The sequence below is a fragment of the Zingiber officinale genome, chromosome 4A (assembly GCF_018446385.1).
Source record: "Zingiber officinale cultivar Zhangliang chromosome 4A, Zo_v1.1, whole genome shotgun sequence".
In the NCBI taxonomy this organism is placed as follows: domain Eukaryota; kingdom Viridiplantae; phylum Streptophyta; class Magnoliopsida; order Zingiberales; family Zingiberaceae; genus Zingiber; species Zingiber officinale.
In genome coordinates, this window is record NC_055992.1 from 76315221 (window position 1) to 76333938 (window position 18718).

General features: G+C 38.6%; 1 protein-coding gene across 1 annotated transcript in view; it reads right to left on the reverse strand.

The window, feature by feature from the left end:
- The window catches only part of LOC121970008, an 80091-nt gene that overhangs the window by 50903 nt on the left and 10470 nt on the right, over window positions 1–18718 (reverse strand). Inside the window, exons 2-3 of the mRNA XM_042520392.1 lie at window positions 18170–18513; window positions 15472–15624 (exon numbers count right to left, since the gene is read on the reverse strand). Coding sequence (XP_042376326.1) covers window positions 15472–15624; window positions 18170–18513 — 497 coding nt within the window. The remainder of the gene's footprint in view (window positions 1–15471; window positions 15625–18169; window positions 18514–18718) is intronic.

An 18718-nucleotide genomic window follows, 5' to 3' on the forward strand; every position in this document is an offset into this window, starting at 1 on the left:
CGGCACATAGGTTGAGATAGGACACTGGCACACAGATCGGGATAGGACATCGGCACACAGGCCGGGATGTGACAGCGGCACGCAGGCCGGGATACAATAACGGCGCGAAGGTCGCAGCTCACAAACCATAACACCCAGCATACCAGCCAGATCGACGCGAAGGTCGAAACACAAAACACAGGCTAGATTGGCGTTAAGATTGGACAGCTCAAAGGTCGGATCGGCACAGAGCCGGCACAAAGCCGGAACAAGGGCGAAGTCAGCGCGGGTACGGCCAACACATGGTTGGCCTACAAGTGCAAGCTGCAAGCAAGGGGGTTGCGATGTGTGTCGCGAGCCGACAAAGGAGAACTCGTGGAGAAGGAGAAGAGGGAGAGGTAGCAATTGCGTGCTTGGCCTGCGTGAGGCAACGAGGGCAGCTCTAAGCTAGCGGCCGCCAGTCTGGTCGAGAGAGAGAGAAAGAGAGAGCAGAGGAGAAGAGGGAGAGAGGCGTTATAGCTGGCGAGGGAGGGAGGCAGCCGCGATGCTCCTGGGCGACGTCGGCGTGAAGAAGGGAGGAGGAGGTGTCGGCTCTCACATGTGTTGCTATGGCGACGGCGACGTCTCACGGGAGAAAGAAGCGAGGTGATGTCAGTGTCGTCGGCGTGGAGAGGGAAGCGATGGCGGCTAGGGAGTCAAGAGGAGAAGGAAGAGGAGAGGTGGCGTCGAATGGTGGCATCGAATGGTGGCGTCCCCGCCGGCCGATGGTGAAGGGGAGTGCATGAGAAGGAGGAAGTCAGGCCCTCCCCTTGGCAGCGGAAGCAAAATACGAAGAAGCCCCCTTTTCCACAGGTGAACAGTGCCCTAAAAGAGATGCTACAGTGCAATGACCAAAATGCCCCTCCCCCTTCTCCTAATCCCTCCTCTGCCCTTAAGTGATATCCACATCATAAGCCTCCCTCTCAAGTCTAGTCGAAAGAGGCACAAGTTCGACTGACTAGACCAAGCCTAACATAAAGTGGTACTGCTGCTGAATGCAGAGTCAGATCGCTGAACCTATTATATAATGTTAAACGAATAACGATGAACAGTGAGTGTCTGGCAAAGCGACTAGAAAAACAAGTGTCAACCGAGCGGCGAATACGGGGCAAAGCGACGAGTGAGACACGAGCAACAGGTGGTCGGACGATGCTGAGCAGAGCGATCGGGCGATTATGCAAATGTCAAGCGATAAGTAAAAAATAAGTGTCGACCAGGCGACAAATGCGGGGCAAAGCGACGAGTGAGACACAAGCAACGGATGCATAGCAGAGCGACGAATGAGACTTGGATGACGAGTGCAAGGCGGAACGACGAGTGAGTCGTGAACTATGAATGTCGACCAGGCTATGAGTGTCGAATAGAACGACAACTGAGACCCGCACCTGACCAAGGAGAGAACCTGGAGGGGGTATGTTGAGATGGCTTCTATGTTGACTAAGTCGTTAGAAGTCCTCTGGTCAATGCTACCTGCCGCCAGTGACCGGGTTGCCCCAGTCCTTGGTACCCCGATGCTCGAGGCAGACCCAACGAATATGTAATTAACAGACTAAGACGAATAATAATGAAATGTGTATAGACTATGAACGAATAACGTACCCTAGCCCAAGGGGACGCCCTCAAGTGGATTGGTGAGCTAGTCTGGATGCTACTCGAGTTGTCGCAGCCCGGAAGAGCAGGTGACTCTGAGCTGGATAGAGAGCTTGATCTGACGGTGCCTAGACGAACACGACCCGTATCTGGCTAGAAGATGACACGCAGACCAAGACCTAACAGCGACGTGCAGGTCAAGATATGACATCGACACGCAGGCCAGGATATGACTTCGACACATAGGCTGAGATAGGACACTGGCACACAGATCAGGATAAAACATCGACACACAGGCCGGAATGTGACACAGACCGGGATGTGATAGCGGCACGCAGGCCGGGATACAATAACGGCGTGAAAGTCGCAGCTTGCAAACCATAACACCCAGCATACCAGCCAGATCGACGTGAAGGTCGAAACACAGCACACAGGCTAGATTGGCGCTAAGATCAGACGGATTGAAGGTCGGATCGGCACAAAGCCGGAACAGGGGTGAAGTCAGCGTGGGTACTGCCAACACGTGGGTGGCCAGTAGGTGCAAGCTGCAAGTAAGGGGGGTTGCGATGCGTGTCACGAGCCTACAAAGGAGAACTCGTAGAGAGGGAGAAGAGGGAGAGGCAGCAGCTGTGTGTTTGGCCTGCGTGAGGCGACGAGGGCAGCTCTAAGCTAGCGGTCGCCAGCCTGGTCGAGAGAGAGAGAGAGAGCAGAGGAGAAGAGGGAGAGAGGCGTTGTAGCTGGCGAGGGAGGGAGGCGGTCGCAATGCTCCTGGGCGGTGCCGGCGTGGAGAAGGGAGGAGGAGGTGTCGGCTCTCACATGTGTTGTTGTGGCGGTGGCAACGTCTCACAGGAGAAAGAAGAGACGTGATATCGGTGTCGTCGGCGTGGAGAGGGAAGCGATGGCGGCCAGGGCATCAAGAGGAGAAGGAAGAGGAGAGGTGGTGTCGAATGGTGGCATCCCCACCGGCCGATAGTGAAGGGAAGTGCATGAGAAGGAGGAAGTCAGGCCCTCCCCTTGGCGGCGGAAGCAAAACACGAAGAAATCCCCTTTTCCACGGGTGAACAGTGCCCTAAAAGGGATGCTACAGTGCAATGACCAAAATACCCCTCCCCTTCTCCTAATCCCTCCTTTGCCCTTAAGCTATATCCATATTAGTAATATTTACCAATTGCATCGTATGCAACTCTTGGATAGTTAGGCGAACAAGATTATTTATTCTGTTGCCCAATGAATGACCACATGTCTCTAAGTTTTCAATTCAATTGAGATAACTTAGTTAAGTCGCACCCAAAGTTCAATAGTCGGACATCACAATTGTCTTGTCGCACTTTACCAAGATAAATTAAGTCATTTTGCTTTGGCAAATATGTCTACAATTGATCAAGGTAGCAGTGAGTACCAAACTTTGATAGACATATTAAATTGACCTAATTATGGTAAAACTACTAATTATACATGCATCACATTCAAACATAGTATACATCAACATATATGCAAAATAAGCAAATAAATGTGACATGGTTATAGCCTGTCTACTACGATCTTCTCAAGCCAATGAGAGGATCAATAAGTCAACGTAGGGGATTATATCTTCTCCGAGTGCTTCCTTGGTTGTGATGTATTGCTGGCCTCCTTTTCAATAGTCGTCCAGTATTATACTAGCATTATTCTAATTTGTACATTACAAAGAAAAACCTCGAGTTACATTCGAAGGGAGTCTGGTGAGAAGATAAATCCTTTTACAACTTAAAGTATGAAGTTAAAAGGCACACCACACAGACCGTATTATAAACTTACAACACACACACATAGTCCAATCAATTTAAGTAATGGGTCATAACCATGCACCATGGCAAGCATCACATATAACAGATCTATGACAGCATTTTATTATGATTCTGATTAACGATTTATATGGCGAAACCATACGAGGTCTTAGGATTTATGATTTGTCGAATGAAATCGGATTGAAGCACGCGTTCATATTTAACATGAAGATGCCACAATCACTATAGTTAGATTAACACAAGCTGTTTCATTATAGACAAATAAAAAACAACACCCGTCAAAGTCACCTATAAATTATTCCGAGCAAATCATAATAAACATATGTTCATTCGTTTATATCAAATATAAAAGAAGATGTAGAAAGAATGCATTCGCAAGTGGCTCTAATACTTTCTAGCGATAAATAAATTAAAAACGCAGTGGAAATTGATCCCTCTAGAGATTCATGTGATTGTAAAACTACTCTTGCAACTACACTAGCAAATAGGAGTGTTACCTTTAATGCATGAACAACCCTTAGAAGACTTCTAGTCTAACTGATCTCAACGCGATCAGAGTGTCCACGACTCGTATCCACACGAGCATGTCCCTTCCTTCGTCTCACAAATTATAGAATCGGAGAGTCCCACACCACCACACAGATGGTTATTCAAGGTGGCTAGGTGAAGAAGAAAAGGAAGAAGAGTCCTTTTCTTGCTAGAGATGGGTATTTAAGGTGGTAAGGAAGAAGAAGCTAACTTTTCACCTTCTTGCTAACCCTTCACCTTCTCGCTAACCCTTCATCTTCAAGAAAAACTCTTCCTCCTCAAGAAGAACTCTTAACAAACTCTATAGTTGGGTTGGGCCTTAAATGGATTAAGTTATAAATCCAACAAGTCCAAAACCCAATTAGATTAACTTATTAATCCAATAAGCTTAAGGATCGAAACCATAAAATAAATCAATCTCCAAATCAATATGCTCTTTGTGTGTGACCCATTAGGTTCTCCTAACGTTGGCAATGTTTTAAAAACTATTTTAGATACACAAGCAATGAGTGACATCTAGCAATGTATCATTACTACCCAAGTGACGAGAATATTAAGATCCGACCTAACCTATCCGTGACCATTATCTTTTATAGCTCAATCATTTTGTCCTTGATATCTAGATTGATCCACGAGGCATAGACTGTACCATCCTCTAATCAATCTATGTGTTTCTTAATCTCTGAGTAGACTCACTTAACCAAATAAGCTTAATATCTCATATTGACTTATTTGAGCATGGTCATGTATTTTAGTAGTCCTACTCAATTAAGAGACCCACAGATATCTCTTCCATTATATGGAAAGGACAAATTTGATCTACATCACTCACATCCCGCTGCATAGCTTATTGCATACCCAGTGAAATGACTTTATAGTTCACCTTATTATAGGTGACGTTTGTTGATACCAAAATACACAACTCTATGTAAGGAATCGTAGTGGATTTAAGTTTAAGGACTATTTATATTAATAGTCACTATGAGAATATTTATAACCCTCATATAACGATTCATGAAACTTCTCATAACAGTTAATTCAGTACAGATATACTTATGTGTTAACTTGATATTTTATATCCATGATTGTGTCAACTTGATATTTTATATCCATGATTTATAAGAATAAGTCATCAATTGACCTGCATACTAATCTCAGCGTATTAATATTACCCATGTATACTAATACTTGGATAAGAATAATTAAGAATAGTTTTCTCTATATATGTCTGTGGACAACCTCCGACAATCAATTCAAAATTGATATGTTGTAAACTAGAACCTACTATTCTCAAGTATTATTATATTTATTCAGCTAGCACAAACATGAAGTAAATATAATAACCAAAACATTATCTTTTATTGATAAATATGATACAATATGTCCTAAGTCAATCAACTCATGATTGGCTCTTACAGTTTACGCTAACATTGTTGTACATAGTTTGTTAAAAGACTTAGTAGAAGTTAGGAAGAGACATAAGATAGGAAGAGACATAGGATTATAACTCTTAAGATAGTGGTAATAAAAGAAATGATTAATATAATTAATGTATATGCACCTTCAATAAGATTAGATAAAGACACCAAACATATCATTTGGAAGACTAAGATAAGGTTGTATTAATGATTTCGATAAATGAGATGATTTTAATAAGAGATTTAAACGGACATGTAAAAATAAGGAATAAGGAATATGATAGGATGGAGATTGTTTTAGAACAAGTATTAAAGAAGAAAAGATTATATTAGATTTTGCAATAGCATATGTGCTTACAATAGCGAATACGTTTTAAAAAAAACAACAACAACTAGTTACTTTTAAAAGTGGGAATAATGTAATAAATTGACTTTCTCATGATTAGGAAAATATATATGAAAATTTATACAGATTCTAAAGTCATCTTTAGAGAAAAGCTAACCACCTAACATGCGTTAGTGGTGTTAGATACGCACCTTAAGCATAGTATCAATAGAAAGAAAATATGAATGTCTCCTAGAATTAAATGGTGAAAGTTAAAAAGATGAAAAGCAAAATATCTTTAAGGAGAGGGTAAGGGCACAAATATTAGGAGAAATACATGAAGACTCAAATACAACATGAGATAAAATGTCTTCAAATTTAAAAACGATGGCCAAGAGCGTACTCAGTGAGTCAAGAGAATGGATACCTCTAAATAAAAAACTTGATACCTCTAAATAAAAAACTGCAAGAGTGAAATAAGGGAGTACAAAAGAAATTGAAGAAAAAATTGAATAACCTATTAGTTAATGGACATTTGTAAAAATGAATTTTTATTAAAAAGTATGTAGTAGTCAAGAAAGAGGCTAAGTAGTGAGTGAAGTTAAAAATAAAACTTTTGTATGATCATATCAATAACTTGATAAAAAAGAAGAGAAAAGATACATATAAAATAGCTACAGCAAGAGAAAGGAGAACAAAGGGTTTTACCCAAAAAAGATGCATTAAAAATGAATTCAATAGGGTACTAGTGAAAGATTAAGAAATAAAGGAGCGATGAAAAAGGAATTTTCATTAGCTTTAATGAAATTTTAGGTGACCAATTTAGCTTAGGAAATTTAAGTAGATTAGAGGGGTATAAATTTAAATTTTTATCAGAGACTTCAAATTTCAAAAGTAGAACAAACATTAAATGGGATGAAAAATGAGAGACTGAATTCCAGTTGAGGTATAGAAGCATCTAAAGAAGTAAGGTAATGAATGATTTATAAAGTTATTTAACGTTGTATTAAAAATAAGAAAATATTTTATCAACGGAGAGTAAGTACTTTAGTCCCTCGGTATAAAAACAAAGGAGACATACAAGATTGCAAGAATTATAAAGGCAATTAGTTAATGAACTATATCATGAAATTTTAGGTGATATGAGATCATGATAATACGTACATTAATCAAGAAAGAAAAAGACCTAAGAAGACCTGATTGAGAATGATAAAATAAGATAAAATTCATTTAAATATAGATAATAATATAGTAAGGGATCAAGCCCAATGGTGCAGGAAGATCCATATAGGAGAAAGACTTGATTATTGTTGTTGTAAACATGCACCATTATAAAGTCTAACTTCAAAGAGTCATGCACAATTCAAAGCTTATGCAACATTTAAGTCCCTCCGGTGTTCTTGAACATTACTTTTATTTCAAGGTCAACATGCAAGATATGCAACCAATTAAGCAATAGTCAAATATTCCCAAAGTATTTAACTCTTTCCCAAAAAGCTTTATTATTATAATGTTGTCCTGAGAATTTGAATAGTAATTGTGGGCAGCCCAAAGATAGACATCATAAATAAAGAATTGATTCTTTAGTCCTCTTAGACAAGCTTTCCATAGGTTGCCAAAATTAAAATCATCTTCATAAAGAGTCTTAACGATCTCAAAACCAACCACTACATATGTCATAGCATTCAACAAAGCTTGCCTCCTGCTTAATGCATTTGCAAGCTTATTCAATAGCCCATATTTATGTTTATGCACAAATTGAAAAGTTAGAAGAAATTCTACATATTTTTCATGCCTAACACTTAGCTTGTGTTGATTGCGCAAGTATTTCAATGCTTCATGGTCTGAATTGAGCACAAACTCGCTATTTTGAATGCTGGCATATAATTCTTTATTAAGTAAATACTTTCTCTTTGCATCACGCAACTTTTTGCTAAAGAAAGCAATGGGTCTTCCTTCTTGGCTAAGAACAACTCTAATTTTTACATTGGATGCATTACAATCTAATTCTAACACTTTGCTAAAGTCTGGAAGTGTTAGAACCAGTGTTTTAAATCGCGTAGCGTTGGTTCATAGCGTTTTTGTCTTGTCATTGCGTAGCGTAAATAGCGTAGCGTATAGCGCAAGCTTTTCGTGCACGTCAATGTTTAAATTTTAAAAAATAAAATATACTTATATAAGTAAAATAAAAATAACATAATCTAAAATTAATCATAATAATTCATTACATGTCAAAATATCCCATACCAATAATTTAAAAAGTCTTATAATTAAAACAACATAACTTAAAAATAATCAGTATCATCCAACTTTATATCACTATCATCATCAATAGTGTCTATGGTTGGAAAATTTCCACTATCAAAAGTTGGAATTACTCCATAATTTTCAGCATCAAGATGATTATCTTCCACATCAACAAGACTCAACCTTGCTTGTTTGTCTTTGCTTCCACCTATTATATAAGAGATATAACATTTAAGAATCAATTATAGATGAAGTAGATATAAATAAATAATTTACATATGCTTAGTGCTTACTTGAATTTTCAGCAACTCTTTTTTTTGAATTTGTAGGAGGAACTTCAACTATATCCTCAACATCTTCGACTCGCTTATCTGAATCAAAAAGACTTTCAAAGGTAGCAGATGACACACTCACAATAGGATCACTTTCAAATAATTCATCATCTTCAAGCCATTTAGTAGTTACGGGGAGAACTGGACCTTCTTTCTCAGTTATCCATTCGTCATCTGAATTAATTTCATCAACTACAATGGGATCAATCTTGTCTCTCCTCCTAATACTTCTCTCCCTAAGCTTGAAGTTATATTTCACAAACACCAACGCATTCAATTTTGCATGTTCAAGCCTATTTCTCTTTTTTGTATGAATCTAATATTACAAAAAAGAAAACATATATATATAAAAATAAACAATGATATGAAAATTATAAAACAATTAAAATTCAAGTAGAGTTAGAAACTTAGAATACTCACCGATTCAAAAGTGCTCCAATTTCTTTCACATCCCGAAGCACTACAAGTGAGACCAAGCACTCGAATTGCAAATGTAGTAAGCTCGGGTGTCTTACTTCTAAAACGTTCCCACCACGAGACTAATAAGTAATAACATTAAAAAAAATTACAAGAATGTATATAATTTTAAAATATGAATGCTAGTATAATTTTACAAGAACGGTTACAAGAAGAAAATTTTACCCGGAGTTCGCAACATTCTTGTTCGTTTTGCTATTGGAGTTCCAAATTCTCCTTCAGCTTTATTATATAAGTCCAATTGGATGTCTGCTTTAAGACGATCATCAGAAGACAACATCCTATCCATGCAAGTATACAATCCATCTCTAACTTCATCACAATAAGAAAATCTTTCTTCATAACGCAATTGTGGATTCAAATAGTACCCGGCCGCGTGTAGAGGATGATGAAGTTGTGGAGTCCATCGTGAATCAATTTTTTTCCAAATGGGTTTGTATTTTCTGTCAACTCCCCCACAATTAAATTTTATTGTCTCTTTTGCCTTATCCATAAGTTCATAAATATATCCCATGGCCGATCTCTCCTCCGAATCAACTTCCCTTAACACACTTACAAGAGGAACAACACTCTTAACACAAAATGCAACATGTGGCCAAAAGTTGGGATCATTAATAACAATTCTCTTCACGACCTTCCCCTGAGTTGTTTGAGATAGTGGTGAACTAACCCAATCTTCGGAAGCAAACATTTGTTCAAGTGGCCTTTTAACCTTATACATACTCTGAAGAGTGAGAAATGAAGTAGCAAAGCGAGTAACAGCGGGACGGAGAATTTCTTTACCGTTTGTATACTTTCTCATCAAAGAAAGTATAGTCCCATGACCATAAAGGAACTTCACAACCATCTTAGCATGCTCAATTGTGTCAGAAAAAATCTTCAACTTTGCAATATCCTCCAACATTAGATCAATGCAATGCGCCGCACAAGGTGTCCACCAAATTCTATGTCTAGTCTCCATAATTTTTTTCCCCGCCTTAATGCAATTCGAAGCATTATCCGTGACAATTTGAATTACATTTTCCTCTCCCACCTCATCAACAACATCATTAAGATATTTAAAGATCAATTCCCCATTTTTAATAGAATCTGATGCATCAATAGATTTCAAAAAGAAAGTGTCGGCGGGACTATTTACTAAAAAATTGATCAAACTTCTATTCTTTCCATCCGTCCAACCATCGGACATAATAGTGCATCCATATTTTTTCCATGCCTTTTTATGCTCCTCATATATTAGGTTGATGCCATCAACCTCAGCTTTAAGTATCCAAATTCTTAACTCATGCATTGAAGGAGGCTTGAACCCTCTTCCATATTCCGCAATACCCTCAACCATAGGCAGCCAATAAGGATCATTCACAACATTAAACGGAAGTGCGGCAGAGTAAATAAAACGACCAATTCTACGCTTCACATCAACCAACAAATCTTTTTTGTATGTCGAATTTAGGGTTGTTTGTCGAGGTTCGGAACTAACAAACCCATGAAGAGTACCTTTACCTTTTGATTCACCACTACCAGAACATCCAATTGAATTTCCCCCTACACTTCCAACTTTTGATGATTGCGTACTCATACTTTGGGGACCTTCACCGATCTCTCGTAACAATTCAGTTTGTTTACTTTTAGATGCTCTAATTTTGTCAAGTGATTCTCTAATTTCTTTCTTAATATCATCCGGAACACTAACACAAGGTGCAACCCCTTTATGAGTTTGAGCTAAATGTTCCTTCAAGCGAGTAATCCCTCCATTCGATATATGATGACAAAATTTGCACCGAACAACTTTTTCCCCTTCATTTTGATAACAATACTTCCAACCAATATTTTTTTTATTTTTGATAAATTCGTAGACATTGCAAATTCTAACTAGACAATCAAAATCCTAGAAAAACAAAAGAAAAAAATCAGAATAAATAATTAATTAATTAGAAACAAATCAGCAAAAAAAAAAATCAATCCAGGGCATCTGGATCGATCATTGCATCGATCCAAGGAATTGGATCGATCCAGCGATCGATCCAGGGTCGAACAGAAAGGATCTGGATCGATCCAGCGACCGATCCAGATCCTTTCTGTTCGAACAGAAAGGATCTGGATCGGTCGCTGGATCGATCCAGACCCTGGATCGGTCGCTGGATCGATCCAGATCCTTCCAAGGTCGAACAGAAAGGATCTGGATCGGTCGCTGGATCGATCCAGATCCTTTCTGTTCGACCCTGGATCGATCGCTGGATCGATCCAGATGCCCGAGTTCTGGAAATCGCGAAATCATTTTTGCTCCTTCGAGAAAAAAAACGAGAAGGAAAACCTAAACGAAGAAAACGAAAGGAAGGAGAAAAGCTTACCTCCAATCGCTGTCCCTCGCCACCACTCACAGGTCACCGCTCGCTGCTCGCCGATCGCCGCCTGTCGCCTCTGCAGTCTGCCCTACCTTCGCCTCTGCCACAGTCACGATTCGACTCACCTTTGCCCTAGCTATTGGTAAGCAATTTGTAATTTTAGCGCCCGCTATGGGGCGCTAGGGCATGATAGCGCACGCTATGTGCGCTATCGACGCTTTTGTCCCGAATAGCGTGGGCTATTCGGGACAATCGCGATTCAGCGAACGCTCTGCAGCGTTCGCTGGTCGTAGCGCGCGATAGCGCGCTATGTAGCGCGCTATTCGCCGCTATTGAATACACTGGTTAGAACCAGGGCTGTTGTCATCTTATTCTCAATAGATGCAAAGCTTTCTTATGACTCCTTGGTCCATTTGAAAGTCCCTCCTTTAAGGCATTCACTGATAGGAGCTACTAGTGAATTGAAATGCTTAATGAAACTCCTATAGAAAGAGGCCATACCATGGAAGCTCCTTATATCATGAATGATTTTAGGAACTAGCCAACTATCTATTGCTTCCACCTTGCTAGGATCCATCTTGATACCTTCACTTTAAATCGCATAACCTAAGAAAACGGGTTATCTGTGAAGAAATTACACTTTTGCAAGTTAGCAAACAACTGTTACTTTCTCAAGATTTGAAGAAGATTTCTAAGATGCCCTGCATGTTCATGGATAGATGAACAGTAGACCAGAATGTCATTAAAGTAAACAATAACTAATATTCTCAAGAACGGAGTAAGAATGTGTCATAAGTCTTATGAAAGTACTAGGACCATTGGAAAGACCAAACAACATCACAAGTCATTCATATAACCCTTTTCTTGGTTTGAAAGATGCCTTCCATTTATCTCCTTTTCCCATTCTGATATGATGATATCCACTTCGAAGATTAATTTGGAAAATACCTTAGCTCTTCCATGAAGTTGATCAAGCATATCAGCCAACCTCAAAATAGAAAATTGACACTTGAGAGTGATCTTATTAATAAATCTACTATCAACACACATGCACCAACCCTTTGGAACTAATAGAGCAGGGACAACACAAGGACTTGTGCTTTTATGGATCAAGCCTTGAGCTATAAGTTGATCAAGCATATTTGCCATGATGTCAAATATTCCTCATGGGTAGTAAACCAATTGGAATCTCATAGAGTACCACATCTTGGAACTCCCCCAATTATGGTAGCAATAACTCATCAATAGGTGCTTGTCGAGCCATTGTAGCCTCATAACCAAGATAGCATAAATCTCATCTCGATTTGGTTAGTCAAAGCATGTTCTATTTGTGAACTTCTAAGAAAAGAATTACCTTCCTCGGAAATCTTCAGTTAGTTTTATGGGCGCTAACACAATTCAAACACCATCCTTGATAAAGGAGTCTGTATTACCATCATAAGAAACCTTCTGATCATACTGCCAATCTTGCAAGCAGTAATTGGCATGCATCCCTTGAAGAAACATTGCAAACATCACACCAGATTTCATCTTTGTAGTTCTTACCAATGGAGAAAGAAACAAAACACCTCCTTGTAAGCATCAAGCCATTACCATTCTGAAACAATTGAAGCTTATACGGGTGAGGGTGAGGGTGAGGCTCAATCTTCAAGTTTAACTTGGTCACCATATCTTGAGCCAACACATTAATACGACTTCCACTATCAATGACCACATTACATACTTTTCCATGGCTAGTGCATTCTGTTTGAAATTTTATTTTCTTGCGCCATGCTTCTTCATTTTTTTTAATCATATTGAGACTCCTCTGAATCACCACCACTATCAATGACCACATTACATACTTTTCCATGGCTAGTGCATTCTGTTTGAAATTTTTTTTTCTTGCGCCATGCTTCTTCATTTTTTTTAATCATATTGAGACTCCTCCGAATCACCAAAGCTTCTCCTTCATCTGCATATTGAGCAAATTCTGCAAAAACAAGTTCCTCCTCTTCTTGGTTCACTTCTTCCTCCTCTTCTTGGTTCACACTTCTTCTCTAATGGTTACTACACTTCGGTTGGAACAATCTAAAGCAATGTAACACTTCCGAGTAGAACTCGAAATGTTGGAGGGCATTTGCATCATTCCTCCATCCTTGACTTCATTCTTGCTTGTAGTTACACCTTTGTCAATGGTTTGCTGGAGCTAGAAACAACACTCCCTTGGTTGGGTTAAAAGAACTTGCTTTAGGAGCGCTTTTTGGATTTGTTGTTCAATAGTGATAGCAATTTTTCTAACATCATTAAAAGTCCAATATGCCTGTAATCTAATTGCATCAGCAAGCTCTATCTTTAAACCTTTCAAGAAACGTGCAGTAGTTTTCTCTTCAAGTTCTCTAATTTCACATCTGACCATTAAATACCCAAATTCTCTTATATCCCCTTCCACAAGCAAGTGTATTGCTTGAAATTTTAGAACTTCATATAGTTATCTTGTCTATAATCCCCACTTTATTTTCTCCCTAGTCTGAATAGGCCCCCTCTCTTCTCTACTCATTTGTTTTCCCACCAAAGTGAAGCATAGCCTTTCAGTTTAATAGCCACCAATTTCACCTTCCTTGCTCCGAAACTCCTTGAATTCAAAATTTCTTTCAACAATATATAACCAATCGATAAAAGCAACACCTTGCATTGCCATCAAATTCCAGGAGTTCAACCTTCATATCACCTTCACATCTCCTTGGCAGCCTTCTTTGCTTTTGGTGATCTTACTCCTCATCACTACGATCGTCATCAATGCCAAAAGGATTCTGATTTTCCACTTCCTTCGAACCCTATTGGCCCTTTGGATTTATCTCCTATTCACATTGCTAATCACATTAATGGAGAAGTTGATGAAAGAGCTAAATTTATTAAGAAGATTCATGAGCAAGTGAAAGATAAGATTTTGAAACAATCTGAAAAGTATAAAAAGTAGGTTGATAAGCACTGAAACCAAGTTGTGTTTAAGGAAGGAGAGCTGGTGTGAATTCATTTGAGAAAGGAACACTTTCCTAACAGAAAGTTTGTTAATCTTCAACCCCAAGGTGATGGACCTTTCAAGATCCTTTAATGACAATGCTTATAAAGTGGAGTTTCTCGGCGACTACGTAGTTTCATCTACTTTAATGTTTCAAATCTTTCTCCATATGAAGATGATGAGCCAAAAGACTCGAGGATGAGTCCTCAACCAAGGGAAAATGATGAACTTGGACCGTCCAAGTCTAATGAGAATTTGACCAGCAAGAGTCCAATGGAGTCTAATTTTGGAGCAATGGTTCATGAAATACTCAAAGACCGAAACTTAATTTTTTAACCAACCCACTATTTACTTTAATGTTTCAATTAAGTATGAAGTTAATTAGAAACATAACAGTTGGTCTTATCTCTATCTTTGCTAATTGAAAGAAAGACTCTTAATTAAGGTGTGTTGATACTTGTATTTTGCACACGTGTTGGTAGTTGTAGTTGGCCTTAGGTGTGTTGTGCTTTGTGTTGTCTTGGAACTTTAGTTTATTGTATGAATGATGCATGACTTCCTATTCCTGGAGGGATGTTAAGTATAAGAGGGAGTCAAATTTTGCAAGACTTAATCTATCTTTGAGTTGAGAAAAAATACTTTGTATTTGCCACGTGATTTCTTATCTCTTGGGAACATTCATGAACTAAATCAGAATTCTTATCCTTGAGGTGATGTTGTTTATCCTTAAGGTGGTGAATTTGTTCCAATCATACCGTTTCAGATCACTAGAGCACCAATCTCTGAATTTTAAGGAAGAATTACATGCATACACAAGCCACCTAGTTTGATTTTTTTTTTCTTTACTTTTAGAAAACATGAACGACATAATTGATATCTATATCTTGAGGTGAGTTCTAGATCAGTTGGTTTTGTGTTGCAAGTTTACTTGTGCGGAAGTACATTGAACTCATCATAACCTATATATGTGCGCATGAGAATAAGAATCCAATTTTTAAAAAATAATTAATTATGTTATTCTATACTAAAACAAGAAGGGGAGTCTTAGCGCAACGGTAAAATTATTACCATGTGACCAAAAGGTCACGGGTTCGAATCCTAGAAATAGCCTCTTGTAAAAAATAGGGTAAGGCTGCGTGCAATGGATCCTTCCCCGAGACCCCGCATGGCGGGAGCTTCGTGCACCGGGCTGCCTTTTTTTATACTAAAACAATTGCATTTATCCCCAAGAAAGTTTGAACTCTCGTAATGAGGAATACAAGTCATTAACAAACAGATGTAAGCTTCAAAAGGTGCATAGGAGTAAGAATCCTGAATTTGAACATAGGCACTTCTACAGCAAAAGGAATAGTACACAATCAGAATCATTAGGGAAGAAAAAGTTATGAGCTTTCAACAGATACCTTCTCACACTCGACTCTTTTTTTATAATCAATTGTCAATCCCATCTTACTTTTGTAGGCTGCTAACAGCTCCTGAGTGTGCTTTTGTTTAGCTACTTTATTTTCTGAAGTTTCAAGCATCTCACCAGGTTGGATATTTCTTCCTCCACCAAACTAAACATGAAGGAGAAAATATAAGTGTCATCACGAAGTGTAACTTTTTAAGAACTAGCACAATGTTTCAGCATTAAACATTATAGTTCCCTACAAATATAATAGAAATGAAAATATTGATAATTGTAGTATGACAGATATAAGGGAATAATGTTATCATGCACCATGGGCGACTATATCCGAGGGAAACACATTGCAATTTTCAAAAAACTCAAAACCCAAACCTATGGCTCTTGAAATAAAATAACCTCACCACTTTTTATATATAAAAATACACGCACACAGTGGATGCATCATAAGCATGGGAAAGAATAATACAAAAATATAAATCCAACACCATAGTAACATCTATCCACATCAGATAATTCAAATGAAAAAATGTACACCAAAAGAGAATAGAAATCCATAACACATGCTTACATGCCTATTCCTTGAAAATTCCTTGATGTCTTTCTTAAAAACTTAACAGATCTGCCCAGAGATAGGCAAACTGAGTTCACTAACTTCTACCGAGCACTGCTCCTATCTCAAAAGCACCATAATGAATGGCCAAGAGAGCTAGAAGAACTGAAGTAGTCGTAAGAACCATCAGATAAAGGTTTTATTCGACTAAACATTCTCCTTGGGGAGCACAAGACTTCTTTGCAAAGAAGGATAGCACTATGAGGCTCTACATCAACCAAAGATGGGTGCTTTAGCCCACAATCCTGGCACTTTGACCAGCTTCAAGGGCACTTAGTCGAGGCAAGGGTTGGGTCTTGAAGAATCAGGTGGAGATCACCTATGCAAAAGAATTTTGTTGCCAAGCATCCTTGGAAGAAAGTTGCAGGTCTCAATCTGGTGGAAATTCCCCTAAACTCAAAGTTTTCGCTCTAAGGTGGGGCATTTGGTTTCTCTTCTTCAAAATTGGCTTCTATGTAGTCCATCAAATAAAACTAGATCTAAGCAGAAAAAGGAAACAAGTCAAAAGCATGCAAGGAAGAAAGGAAATGACAAAGACACATGATGTGGTGTGAACATGGAGACTCCAGAAGCCTGACAACCTCAAGGTTGGACTCCCTTATAATCAGAAGAAAGGTGAAGGTATTGATCTAGCTTGCTAATCAATTGGCATGTTGAAGCTCCTTGTGAAGCTTGGACAAGATGTTGAGTGCAATTGTGGAAAACACACACCAGGTTCAGATGAACCAAGACTCAAAGGAGACACTGTGGAGACGGCCCACGAGCCAGAGCACAGTTGTAATCAACAGAGCAGAACCAGAAAGCAGAAGAGAAGAAGAATTATAAGGAGGCAGTGATTTCAAAAAGAAAGGAATGGTCCATTCGAGAGTGATTTTACAAAGTTTTTGAGATGCTCTGCAATCATTAGAGATCCTCTTTGCCTTGTCAAACAATCGTCACCATTAATATGTGTTTTGTGTCACCTTAACCTCTGAAAGCCCACCTCCCCTTGCAATTCAAGGCGAGGGGGAGTATTAATAGGAGAGAAAACTGTCATTTTCACTGGCTATTATCGATGGATGCCATATGTATATCTTGTATTCATCACCAGAGTAGACCCTCAGAGGCCCAAAGTAAAATAGACAGACCCACCGAAGGAGTGATATTTGGCACAAGGGCGGCATTTATATGCTTGGGTTATAAATAGGCGATGCTACAATATTATCAGAAACTTTTGGTAGCTTTGAGAGAGTAACTGTCATCCATTGAGAGTGTTAGTTCGATAGTAAAGAACAAGAGAGACAAAAAGAGTTGTGTGCTCTCAAGTCCCCCTTGGTAAGCTAGCCCCTTTACTCGCTCGCCTTGGTGGAGCCATAACGACCTTGAGCAAGACCAAACTCTCTATAACTACATTTTTGAACTCAAAAAATCAAAGTTCAGTTTCAAAGAATTGACCCCATCACCCCAAAGACTGATTCAACTAAGATGGAATGGTCCTGACCTCTGTTGAATTTAATAGCCTAAAAGGCACCACAACTGAAACTATGGAAACCTAGGCAAACTGTAATAGCCCCTTCTCGGCTTCGACTGAGATAATTTTGCTAATCTAGCTACAACCCACATTATAGTCTGAGCATAATTAATAAATTTGGCAGACTAATTTAATCTATTGTGTTCCAACCCTACATTATCAATTACCAAACTTCTAAGTGGATTTAATTTCTTTGTAATATTCTCAAGATGAAGAACAAGATATTGCAAAGTTAATCTTGAAATTATTTGAATGGAATCTAAAACCTAAACCACTAAAATAAAGCAAGGCTCAAATACAATATCTGATTATAGTTAAAGAAGATCACCACATAGTACTATCTCCAAAGTGATTAAATTACCAAAGTCAATGGGTCAATTTGTTTATTCAACTTGGCAACCAGATTTGCCATAAGCAGTAGTTACTTAAGGAAAATGATGGAAATATGTCACATAAAAATATTCATTGGATTAGGCCTTATCAACAAGCAAACAAAGGAAAAATAGATAACAGTGCACCATTAAAAGCATCAAACTATTTGAGTTCCAATAAATAGCACACAAGATGTCATACCGTTTTAGAAATGTTGTTTGGTCTTGGAAAAACTCCCCATGTAGAAACCTTGGGCTTATAACATACTGTGTTATCATCATTCTTCTCTTGATTAACTGTTTCTAATGGCCTGGCAGTCTCAAACTTGCTAGGATCCCCAACAATAAGTTCCACCTCAGGGAAATCTCCATCCACAAGTGGTTCTACAAGTGAAGTCAAGCCAGGTGGCATTCCTCTATATGCTTTCTTCTCCGCAAAATCAAGCCCCAAAAAATCAATACGAGATACTTTCAGATTACTCTTTTTTGATGTGCTTTTCTCTTCAATGCCCTTCCTTGAATCTGGCAGTTTCATCTTTTTTTGATCTATGGAGAAAGGTCAATTATTAGCTTTTGGTTGTTTCATGGCGTATAGAATTTATAAGATAATCTTAATTTTTAATTGACTAAATTTTTATATTTTCAGACAGGGTTCTACTTTACATGAATTACGTTATGTTTGGTAGGGTGGAATGAAATGGAATGGAAATGCTATATTCCCCCCATGATTTCATTGCGATATATAGATGAA